The sequence below is a fragment of the Mustela lutreola genome, chromosome 3 (genome assembly GCF_030435805.1).
Source record: "Mustela lutreola isolate mMusLut2 chromosome 3, mMusLut2.pri, whole genome shotgun sequence".
In the NCBI taxonomy this organism is placed as follows: Eukaryota; Metazoa; Chordata; class Mammalia; order Carnivora; family Mustelidae; genus Mustela; species Mustela lutreola.
This window is the reverse complement of record NC_081292.1, coordinates 33820483-33833236: the sequence shown is the minus strand read 5'-3', so window position 1 is coordinate 33833236 and position 12754 is coordinate 33820483. Positions and strand designations below refer to the sequence as shown.

General features: G+C 33.8%; 1 protein-coding gene across 49 annotated transcripts in view; it reads left to right on the top strand.

Annotated features, from left to right (window-relative positions):
- The window catches only part of RIMS2 (regulating synaptic membrane exocytosis 2), a 603997-nt gene that overhangs the window by 295616 nt on the left and 295627 nt on the right, over positions 1-12754 (top strand). For 24 of the 49 annotated variants that reach the window (XM_059165825.1, XM_059165839.1, XM_059165832.1 and 21 more), the window contains one exon: positions 12616-12683. The exons of the other annotated variants lie outside the window; for them this stretch is intronic. In XM_059165825.1, coding sequence (XP_059021808.1) covers positions 12616-12683 — 68 coding nt within the window. The remainder of the gene's footprint in view (positions 1-12615; positions 12684-12754) is intronic. 49 annotated transcript variants of the gene reach the window in all.

The window sequence follows — 12754 nt, the reverse complement described above, 5'->3', positions numbered from 1 at the left end:
GGCACTGAGAGGAGGAGGGCATATACAATGACAAAAAGGACATCTCACCATTCCATTCCATTCCATTCCATTCCATTCCATTCCATTCCATTCCATTCCCTTCCTTTGCTTTCCCTTCCTTTCTTTTTTACTTCCCTTCCTTTTTCCTTCTTCCTTCCCTCTCCTCCCTCCTCCCTTCCTTCCTCCCTCCCTGCCTCCCTTCCTTCTTTCCTTTCTTTCTTCTTTCCTTCCTCCCTTCTTTTTTTAGGAAAGAGAGCCAGAGAGTGCATGAATCAGGGGTGGGAATGGGGGAGGGGCAGAGGGCGAGAGAGAGAATCCCAAGCAGGCTCCACACCCAGCATTGAGCCTGATGTGGGCCTGAAATTGAGTCTGACATGTAACCAATTGAGCCACCCAGGTGCCCCTACACATGTGTCATTAAGAAATTTATAAATTAGTTTGAGAAATTTTTGAAATGAGTTTTTGTAAGTTGCAGATATATGCAACTTACAAAAACTCATTTCAAAAATTTCTCTATATATACTTTCTTTTTATTCTTCGTTAAGTCAGTGATATCACTCCTCTTCTAAAACAATGAGTGACTGTATTAGGAAGGTTGTACTCTGGTACTAGATTGCCTGGATTAAAATCCCAATTCCTTGAGCTGTTTTGTTTTGTTTTATTATTTTTTAGCTTATTGTTGTTTCTTAACGTCATTTGCCACATCTGTAAATACATGTCATAATAATAGCATCTATTCCACATGGTTTTTATAAAGGTTAAGTGAGTTAAAGTAAATATTTTAACATAAATAATGCCATATCAAAAGGACTCTTATGAAATTTGCTTTTCTGATTTAGTAATATTGTCAATCATTTTACCTGTCAGCCTGATTCTTTGTAAAAACTTTCCAGGGACACCCAGGTGGCTCAGTCGGTTAAGAACCTGCCTTTGGCTCAGGTCATGACCCCAGGTCCTGGGATTGAGCCCCTCATTGGGCTTCTTGCTCACTGGGAAGCCTGCATCTCCCTCTGCCTGCTGCTCCTCCTGCTTGTGCACGTGCTCTCTCGCTCTCTCTCTGACAAATAAGTAGATAAAATAATTTATATTTGACATACATTTTCCCAGACATTTTCTGTTGTGAAGAATTCTGAAACAATTATTCCAACTAAGCTTAAATATTCAGTACTTCAAGTTCTGATAGTTTTCTATATAGATAGCACCAACAATTTATCAATATTTTTTGAAACACTGTCAGTAAAGAGGGCATTTGCTTAATGGTTAATACTATACTTCAATTTTAACTCAAAATTTATGTTTAAACTGTATTTTCTATTACCAAGAAATGGATAAGTACTATCTGAATTGTATTCATTTGGCTATGTTTGGGGGAGTTAAATACATGATGTTTGGAATGAAAAAAGAAAGAAAAGAAAACTTTATAAGCCATTGAGGAGCTGGTGTGCTTGATAGGTTTGTTAATTATCCTTTTTTAACTTATTTTATTTTTTTAAAAGATTTCATTTATTTATTTGACAGACAGAGACCACAAGTAGGCAGAGAGGCAGAGCGGGGGTTGGGGGGAGCAGGCTCCCTGTTGAGCAGAGAGCCTGATGCGGGGCTCGATCCCAGGACCCTGAGATCATGACCCGAGCCAAAGGCAGAGGCTTAACCCACTAAGCCACCCAGGCACCCCAAATTATTCTTTTTTTATAAAGAGATAGTGTGCTGTATTAGAAAGAGCAATGGATTGAAGACACAGGTGCCATTATAGGCTCTGCCAGTGACCCCATTGTAATTTTTGGAAGGTTATTTAATTTTCTGCGTTTTAGTTTCCCCCCTAGAATGAGGAAAGTAGACTAATTCAGTATTTTTAAAACTACTCTCAGTGAACCACCAGCTCTCTGTGCTAATGTTTTAAGAACTGCTGAAGAGGTTATGAGGATATAGATGAACATCTGAGCTTCCATTTTGTTTCAACCAAACTCTGTTCTTCACCAGCCTATATTTGGATGTTTTGTTAGGAAGAAGTCTCTGTTGGGTAAAGAAGTGTAGAAATGACTAGACTTGTTATTTTAATTCATCATTTTATTCAGTTAATGTGTATGTTCCATGTACCACTCTGTATGTCAGAGGCTACAACAGTTGTTGTTGTTGTTGTTGTTTTTAAGTATAGAGAATGAGCTTCTTAATTGTTTTGTTTTGCTTTCCTACTAGTCTCTATGTAACCTCCTTGAAGGTAGATACCTTGTCTGTGTTCTTTCCTGTGGTATCCCAGAAATTTGCCTGAGACTTGGCACCTGGTAGGCTCTCAACAGATATTTTTTTAGTAAATCAGTGACTATATGGAACAATGAATGAGTGAATGAATGCAACAATGTTTTTATGATTTCTTTTTGCTCCAACATTGTATGATTTCTCTGTTATATCTTAGCTTAAAAAGATTCTTTTGCTTTGGTTATAAACCTCAGAGTACACTACATAATACCAAAACAAATGGAAGAATTAGTAAGTAAAAAACATAAAATTAGAACTATTTATAAGAACAACATGAAGGGGCTTAATCAGTTAAGCATCTGCCTTCAGCTCAGGTCATGATCTCAGGGTCCTGGGATCAAGCCTGAGCCCTGGGTGGGGCTCACTGATCAGCGGGGGGTCTGCTTCTCCTCCTTCTGTGCATTCTCTCTCACTCTTGCTCTTTCTCAAGTAAATAAATAAAATATTAAAAACAACAATAACGTGGAAACAATAAATAAATAAATTTCACACAGAGTTATAGAAAGCAGATTCTTATGGACCTTACTTTCCTGATTGTGAGAGATTGAGGTCATCTCAGTTCAGATTAAATTAATATATCCCAAATATTCAAATGACAAGAGGAATACTTACTAAAATTCAAATAATGGATTTTTAAATAGTTTTTATTCTTGCTTACTGGTGTTGGATTAATTTTATTTTTAGCCACTTTTAGATAGCTCCTTAAAATTGTTTGAAATCCATTGCAAAGTAATTACTTAATCAAGAGTTATTTTTAATATCGTGCATAATTAGAGGCTGATTTGGATTATGTGACCTTCAAGTTACTAAATAAGATAAAATCTCTAGGATAATAATTCCATAGAATTTATTTTTAGCACAGGATTTAAGAATAGGAATTTTCGAGACAAACTACATGGATTTTTAATCCTGGCTCTATTATATCCTAATAATGTGATCTTGGGCAAATTACTTGAAATTTACTTTTCTCACCTGCAAAATATAACCCTGTTATCTAGTTTAAATAGTTATTGTGAGGGTTAAGATAATCATGTAGAGTGTGTATTCCAGTTACTACAAATAACACCAAAACTTAGCAGCACGAAACAACCATTTTTTGAACATCATAATTTTATTTAATTTTTTCAGTTCTAAGATCCACTGTTTATGCACCACACCCAGTGCTCCATGCTCCTTAATACCTCACCCCCACCCCTCCAAAACCCTCTGTTTGTTTCTCAGAGTCCACAGTCTCTCATGCTTTGTTTCTCCCTCCGATTCACCCCAACTCACTTTTCCTGTCCTTCTTCTAATGTCCTCCGTGTTACAGCATTTACTATGTTCATGGTATCTGTTGGGTAGGAATTTGAATAAGGCTTAGCATGGACTGCTTGTCTCTGTTCATTCTTGGTCTGGGAGCTCAGTGAGCGTGGGGGTTGGTGAGGCTGGAACAACTGAGTCTTTTCAGGTATTTCTCTCTCTCTCTATGTGATCACTCGACAGCATGGCAGCCTTGAGGAAGTAGACTTCTTATGGATTCACAGCTTTCAATGTACATGTTCTGAGATGATGTCAGAAGGAAACCATGCTGTCCTTTTAAACCAAGCATTTGATTGTTCTCTTAATACATAAAACAATTGATGTTATCTTACATCTGATAAAATTAGTTATGCGAGTTGATAATAAAGATCAACAATTCCCAAACGTTGTTTCCAGTATGAAACATAATTTATACTCAGGTCATATTCCTTTCCTAGTGATACAGATAATTTCTAATTTCTTGTGTAGCTGTACTCCTGTCCTTTCTTTTTCATTAAAGAAATTGAGATTGACATTAGCATAGATGAAAATTTGAATTAATTCTATTTTGAAATTTACTTTTGTTAAAAAAATTAAGTAATTTGTAAACTACATAACTTTATCAGTAGTAGCATTACTTGTGACAATTTACAACTGTGTTATAACATAGTGGCTGAGTACTGCTGGTGTGGATCATGAAATCATACCCAATTACAGGTTGAGGGAAAGATTATTTGCTAATATTCTACTACTTAACATTTCCCAAGATATTATATATATTCATATTGGCAGCAATAGTTTGATATAGTCTCCTTTCTTTGCCAAGACTGTACATGTTGTTTTCCATTAAGAAAGAAAAAGCCTCCAGTAAGTAAAAATTTACTATCTCTCTCAAGGTACAGTTTAAATATCACCTATAAACATTTCCTAAGTATTAATCTCTTCTTTTTCTGAATAATCCATAATTTTTTCATGAAATGCCACAATTTTGATTCAAAGAAGCAAATTTTCCCACATTATACTATCTTGGGACTAGAGATAATTCTTACCATTACTTATTGTTTAATGGTAGCATTTTTTTAGTGATACATGAAATAATGGTATATATTATAATTGATAGCAACTTAGATGAAATGAAATAGAATACAATGATGTATATTATATTAAGTTATGTTACACTATGTTATGCTGTGTTATATATTTTATCTATCTATCTTTTTAGAATGTGAGTTTCATGAGGTCCTATTTGTACCCACAGAACCTAAGAACAGTTTAATACTGTACAATAATTGAAATGAATTCTAGTGGATATAACATATACCATCATTGTGTTATCAATATATTCTTCTTTAATAACACATGATTTACTAAAATTGACTAAAATCACATGTTATTAAAGAGGAATATAGTAATAGCACTAAAGGAGCAAGCTTTATTTATTTATTTATTTTTAATTTATTTTTTTTTTAAAGATTTTATTTATTCATTTGACAGAGAGAGATCATAAGTAAGCAGAGAGGCAGGCAGAGAGAGAGAAAGGGAAGCAGGCTCCCCGCTGAGCAGAGAGCCCCGTGCGGGACTTGATCCCAGGATCCTGAGATCATGACCTGAGCTGAAGGCAGCGGCTTAACCCACTGAGCTACCCAGGCGCCCCAAGGAGCAAGATTTAAAAAAAAAAAAAAAAAAAAAAAAAAACCATGCTAATTATGAATAGTGTTTATCTTTCTCCTTAAAGTGCTAATGTATTTTGAGTAGCTTGGCTTTGGTTCGGAGGTTGAAACTTGGTCTAAAGAATCTATCTGGCCCTTTAGGTCTACTGATTTTTATGTTTTGGTCCATATCTTTAAAATTTGCTGCTTTGGAGTCTGGCAGTGTATGAGGAACAAATTACCATAAACCTAGTAGTTTAAAACAACACGTATTTGCTATCTTATAATTTCTGTTATTCGGGAGTTTCAGCATGGCCTAGCTGTCCACTCTGCCTAGAGTCTCAAAGCTACAATAAGGGTATTGGCTGGGCTGTGTTCTTATCTGGAGGCTCAACTGAGGAAGAATCTGATTCCACATTCAGTGAAATTGTCAACCGTCTCTTGTGACTGGATACCACCAAAATTCCTAGATGGTACCCACAGTTCCTGAACACAGCCTGCTGTTCCTTGGCACTTGGGCTCCTCCTCATGGCTGCTTACTTCATCAAACTACCAAAGAAAATCTCTAGAGCAAATTGACTAGCTCTGCAGTCTTGCTAATGTTATCATGGGAGTGACGTACCATCACCTTGTCATTTTTCCACCTTAATTAGGAGCAAAAGCGTGACCACCACAAGGTGGGGATAATGGGGCACCACCTTAGAATCAGTTTTCCACGCACACCCTAACAGTTGTTTCTGAAGCAACTCCATAGTTTCCAACTACATAGTTGGAAAACCATCGCCTTAGAGAAGAATATTCACTCTATGTAACTTTTTTTTTTTTTAAATTTTGAGTCTCCTTTAATACTGAACATTTTATTTATGGGGGGAAATACTTATACCTTATTATCAGTTTTAACCATTACTTTATGAAGAAAAATGACCCTCCAGGAAGGTTTTGGCGTTATGTCTCAAAATAGTTTCCTGAAACACTTGCTCCATTAGAAGGGTTAGTATTGCAATTAGGTTTGTAGAAACTAAGTTATATAATTCTTATAAAGAAACATATTGTCATTACTATGTGAGAAGGACTCCACTCCAGAAATCTATTTAATTACATTAAATCTAGAGTTTCCCAAACTTGACTAGAAAACCTTTATATTACTTGACCTATTAACATTTTGCAGAATCAGTGTTTCAGGTTGGGAAATGCCAACTTTTATAGTTTGACGAGTTGAAGAGGAGGGCAAAATATCAGGAAGAGAAATGAGAGGAAAAATAAAAGATTATAAATGAATTTTCCCTATCTATTTTAGAATGTTTAATTATTTCATTTTGAAAATGATGATGATACTGTCAAATGGGGATGACTCTACAATTTGCAGAGAACTTTCATTACCATTATCATATTTAAACCTCTCAACAATCTGTGAGATATCACAATTAACCTCTTTTTATATGGATGAGGAAATGGGGCCTAATGTATTACTTGACTTGCCCAAGTCCTAAAATTAATAAAGAATGAAACAGATACTTTAACATAGGTTTTATGGCTCTAGCTACAAAATTCTTTGTCACCACATGCTGTGACCTTACAGTTTGGTTAAATTTAAAAATGAGGATATTAAGAATACTTTTATATAATATGTGATTTAATTGTAAAACCTGTGTTAATCTAAAGTAGTGAAAACAATGACATAAACAGTTAATAAACTCTTGCATTTACTCAGTGATTTAGAAAAAAATGTAATAAATAGAATATTTGACCCTTTTTCTCCATGTATTCAACACAGAACACACACACACACCCCGCACTGTTGGATTAGTTTGTGTTTTACAGTAGAGGTAAGTGAAAGAAAAAATCTTAGCCTAAGATGTGGGTCTTTGATTACTATTTTTAATCAGGTTTCATATTTATGTATGGTTAGCTTATAGTAATAGAATCATTGACTATCAGAGTTACCTAAAATTTAGTGTGCTTTTTGTGTAACTTCCTAACTGAAGCATTGATTTTCTCTAAGTCATGCTGACAAGTGGTACTCTAGACTTTTCTTTGAATTGTAAGAAGTTGCAAAGATAGTACACAGAGATTCTGTGTGCCCTTTGCCTGATGTCCTTCAATGATTACATCTTGTATAATTATAGCATAATATCAAAACCAGGAAACTGACATCAATTTATATAGTTTATATAGTTTTATGACATCACATATATGGATTTATAAACCCCTTCTTTATAAAGATACAGAACTGCTATACCATCACAATGATCTTTGTTATGTTACTTCTTTGTAGTAACGTTTTTTCCTCCCCCTGCTCATCCCTAACCTCTGCTAACCACTAATTTATTTTTCATCTCTATAATTTTATCATTTAGAGAATATTGTATGAATGAAATCATATGGTATGTAAAATTTTGTGACCTTTTTTTCCCATTCTGCATATTGCCCTTGAGGTCCATCTATGTTGTATGTATAAATAGTTTTTTCTTTTTTATTACTGAGTAGTATTCAATGGTATGGATATACCACAGTTTGTTTGGTCATTTGCCTATTGAAAGATATTTTGGTTGTTTCTCTTCATGTAGAGAATTTAGCATTTTACCTCTAAGTATGATCCTAGCTATAGGTTTTTGGTTGATAATTTATTTGAGCAAGTTTTATATTCCTTGTTTTTTGAGAGGTTTTTATTTTTTATCAAGATTTTTTTTTTCTGCATCAAGGATTAGGATCATCTGATTTTTCTCTTTTAATTTGTGAATATGAAAGGTTGCATTGATTTTCAATATTCAATCAGTCTGGCATTCCAGCAATAAACCCCATTTGATCAGAGTGTATAATACTTTTTAATTATTGCTGAATTCTATTTGCTAATATTTTGTTAAGTATTTCTGTGTTCGTGAGGGATTTTAGTCTGCATTTTTTTGTTGTTGTTGTTTGCCATTTTCTTTCTCTGTATTCTGTTTCCTCTGATTTTTATTTCTCTGTTTTCTTTTTCCTGCCTTCCAGTGGGTTATTTGAACATTTTTTAAGAGTTGCATTTTGATTCATCTGTAATATTTTTTGAGTTTATTTCCTTGCAAAGATATATTTTTTAAATGGTTGCTCTGGGTAATATATTACATATGCACATCACATCCTACTGGTGTTTACATTTTACTAGAGTGAAGTGGAGAAACCTTGCATACCTTAAGTTCCTTTGCCTTTCCCTGTTTCTAATGAAATTTTCTTGAATATTTCTTCTATACATATCAAAAAGCACATCAGACAATGTATACTTTTTGTTTCAGACACTAAACATAATTTAGAAAGCCCAAGAGGAAAAGGAAAGTCTGTTGTATTTACCCATATTTATGCTTACCATGTTCTTTATTCCTTCTCAATATTTCCAGGTTTCCTCTTTTTCTTTTGCTTATTTTTGTTTCCAGAACTTTTCTTTAGTCATTCTTTTAGGGTAGGTCCGTTGGTGACAAATTCTCTTAGTTTTCTTTTGTCTGAGAATATCTTTATTTCTCATTCATTTTTGAGACATAATTTATCATGTTTAGAATTCAGGGTTGACATTCTTTTATTTCAGCAATTAAAAATATTGTTCCATTTTCTTCTGGCCTCCAAGGTTTCTGATCAGAAATCCACTGTCATTCGAATTGTTTTCCCTCTTTAGGTAAGGTGTTGTTTTTCTCTTGCTGCTTTTAAGACAGTTTGCGTTTAGTTTTTAGTTTGATTACAGTGTGTCTTGGCACAGATTTCTTTGAGTGTTTCATGTTTGGGAGTTAATGTAATTTTTTGAATCAGTAGGCTCAGCTTACATGTTTTAAAAATTTGTGAACTTTTTAGTCACTATTTCTTTAAATACTTTTTCAACCTTAGCTTTTCTTTCCTCTCCTTCTGGGACTACAATGACATGAATTTTAGATCTTTTGTTATAATTCTTCAAGCTCCTGAGGCCTCACTTATTTTATTTATTTTTATTTTATTTTATTATTTTATTTTATTTTATGAGTCTACTTTGTTTTTCAGATTGGGTGATTTGTATTCTCTTCTGTTTTCAAGTTCATTGAGTTGTTCCTCTGTTTTCTGCATCCTACAGTTGAGCTCATCCATTTGCTTTTTAAATTTCAGTTATTTTTCAATTTTAAAATTTCCATTAGGTTCTTTCTATGTCTTCTTTTTCTTGTTCTGGAACTGGAAAGCGTAAGGATACATTTTTGAAATGTGACTAAGGGAAGAATATTTTATTATCTTAGTTCTGCCCTTTGAAGCTATACCAAATAAGAATATTAATACTAACAGTCCTAGTGGTTGAGGACTATTTTGTGTATGATTTACATTGATTACTGTATCTAATTCTTAAGTAATTCTATTTTTTAATAATTCAACAAATGTTTACTGGCTACCTACAACACTATTTTTTTTTTTTTTTTGGTCAGTCAAATATTTTGATTTGGCTTCAAATGGTTAATCAGCTTGTCTTTTATTTACTCAGGAAAGAACTTCATTTCTGCCTTTTTTGGTTGGTTGTAGGCATTGGGAGAAAGAGAGATTGTGAGCTGCGTTCTCACACCTTCACATAAACCAGCCAAGAATTTTCATTTAGGGTTTCTACACTTTATTTAATTCATTTGGAGATTAATCAGTGCTTCTGTATGGAGCAATGTTATATTTTCAAAGGGTTTTCTGAGATATAAATACTCTTAACTTTTTGGGTAGCCATAAATTTATAATTGTCAATTTGTGCCATGAGAAAGATGAGGAAGCACTTCTCTATTTTATAGATTAAAGAATATTTTTCCCTACCAAGTGAATTCTGTGTATATTAGATAGCCCAACTTCATCATTCTTCACAAATAAACTTCTTAACAGTATTATCTCCAGTGGTTTTCAAACATTATTGAGATTATAATCACCTGGTGGGTTGTTAAAAAACAGATTGCTAGGCCTTATCCACAGAATTTCTGATTACTTAAGTCTCGGCTGGTGCCTGACAATCTGGCACTTCTAACAAGTCCCGGGGTGAGGTGGCTTATGCCATTCAGCATGGGAACCATTTGTCTACACACAATTTTTCTACTTCCTTGTCTCCCTTTGATTCTTCAGTTACTTGAACAGATTTTAATTTTCATTATTCTATCCAAAGTGTTTTCTCTAACATCCTCTGAGCTTCATGTTGCAAATGTTCAAATGCAAACTTTTCAGTTCCTTATCTTACCTATTATACGGAAATCATTCACCATAGTTACTTTCTCCTCTTGCCAAGGAAACTCTTCTGTTTGGCTTGGAGAAATCCATCTCCCTCCCTCCTCCTTTTCTTTCTGGCCTGCTCGTCAGCCTCTCCTTTTCTCAATCCAAACTCTAAATGTTAGAATGCAGTCGGGCTTCTCTTCGTATCTTACTTTATCTTCTGTTTCTAAATGATCCACTTAGTCCAATTTGTGTGCTAGTAATTCCAGTTTATGTCTGCAGCTCGGACTTTTTCTTTGCTACAGCTTAACAAATTGATTTTTTATATGCCTACTTGAATAACTTATAAATATTTTGAAAAAGACATCCAAAATCAATCACCATACTTAACAAATTCTAAGATGCATATTTCTATCATTTTAATAGATGTGAATTTTATAGTCAATGACATATTAAATTCTATAAATAGAGTATTTCCTTCCTACCCCTTTCTAATAAAAAGTGCTCTTCCTCCAGCTTTTTCCATCTTATAAGTAGTTTTTCCTTCCATCCAGTTGTTAATGCCAGAAACTTGGGATTTATCCTTGACTCTTTCAGTCTTTCTTAGTTTTTTTTTTTTTTTTTTTTTTTTTTTTAAAAGTAATATCTACACCCAACATGGGGCTTAAATTCATGACATTGAGATCAAGAGTCACATGTTCTACTGGCTAAGCCAGTTAAGGTACCCCCTTCAGTCTTTCTTAATTCTCTTATTTCTACCTCCAAAACATCTCTCAGTTCCCTTTTTTCTTACCTTATTTGTTGCTGTCACCTTTGTTCCAGCCATAATTACCTGTCCCATGGATTATTGCAAATGCCTATTAACTTGGTGTCTTCCAACCCAATTTGAGTTAGTACTTAGATTCATCTTTTTAAAATGTAAATCAGTTCATGTCAACATCTTGCTTAAAATCCTTCAGTGAATGAAATCCACGATCTTCAATATAGCATAAATAGTCCTCTCTAAGCTGGTTTGTGCTGCCTCGCCTCATTTAGGATTTGTTTTGGTTCAGACACACTGGTGTTCCATTGGTTGTTCTAGAATACTCTGTTTTCACTACTTCCTGGGATGTTCTTTCCTCCACTTTCTGTCTGCCTATCTTCTTGCTTTAGGCCACATATTTCATTTCTTATTTTAAAGATCACTTCTTTAAGGTCATTGCTGACTCCAAAATCTGCATTAGCTCTTATTATACTGTTTCATGGTGGTTTGAGAGTTCTGCCCTTTGCACTTATTATATTCTCTCATAGTGTACTCTCCTGTATGACATTCATGATTTATTTATTGTGTTTATCTTCACTCTGTTCTGTGTCTCACTGTTTTAGTCCTTATGCTAGAGCTTAGCACAATACATAGCAAATGGAAGGTATTTAGTAAATAGTTTTAAGAAAAATAAAATATGACTGGAGCTTAAAAAGATGCATATGTACACATATAAAATAAAAAGAATTTGTTTTAAATGTAAGGCAAATAAGGAGCACATAAATCTGGGAAATGGATATTCCTTCTTAGTTGCCAATTATATACATTATCTGACAAAATTACTATAAAGACATACCTTTTATGAGATTGAAATTTCTGCAAAAAATTTGAAAAATAATTTCAAAGTAATTTTAAGTAATTCATGATATTTAAGTAAAGTTGATATTATTTTTACTAGTAGAAATTCAGTGACACTGTCTTTTTCATTTTCATACAAAATTAATCTTTTGTGTAACCAATTCTTCTTTTTTAAACCACCCTGTTTTTTGGGGGGGGCGTTTCATACTACATCCAGAATAAAGAATATCATACTACATCCAGAAACAACATTTAATTACTTGTTTTTTTGTTTTTTGTTTTTAATGTTTCTTAACCTTTGGAGAACAAACTCATGTCTGTAGGCCAGCATGGAAAAAAAATAGCATGAATAACAGACACAGTGGATAGTCTTTTTCTTTTTCAAAATATATAATTTTTTCATTTCTATTCCTGTTTATTATTAGCCTTTTCTCTTCTTGCAGAACTTTTGATATGTAGGATCCATCTAGAGTACATAAACTTTATATTCTACATTCTATAAATTTGGCTCATTTGGAATCTTAGCTTTCTCTTGGTATATATAGTGAGTGCTGCAGACAAAGTTCTTGAAACCAGACAGGATCACATAGTTTAAAATGTTTATAATGTCTTTGTCTGTCCTTTCTTTCGCTGTCTCCTTTACTGCACTCTTTGTCTGTCTGACTCTCACAGGAGACATGGATTACAACTGGTTGGACCATACGTCTTGGCATAGCAGTGAGGCTTCCCCAATGTCTTTGGTGAGACATGTGGAGCCTTACTATTTAATTTTCGTTTTTCATTTCACTTTTCCTTTTTTATTTACACCTTT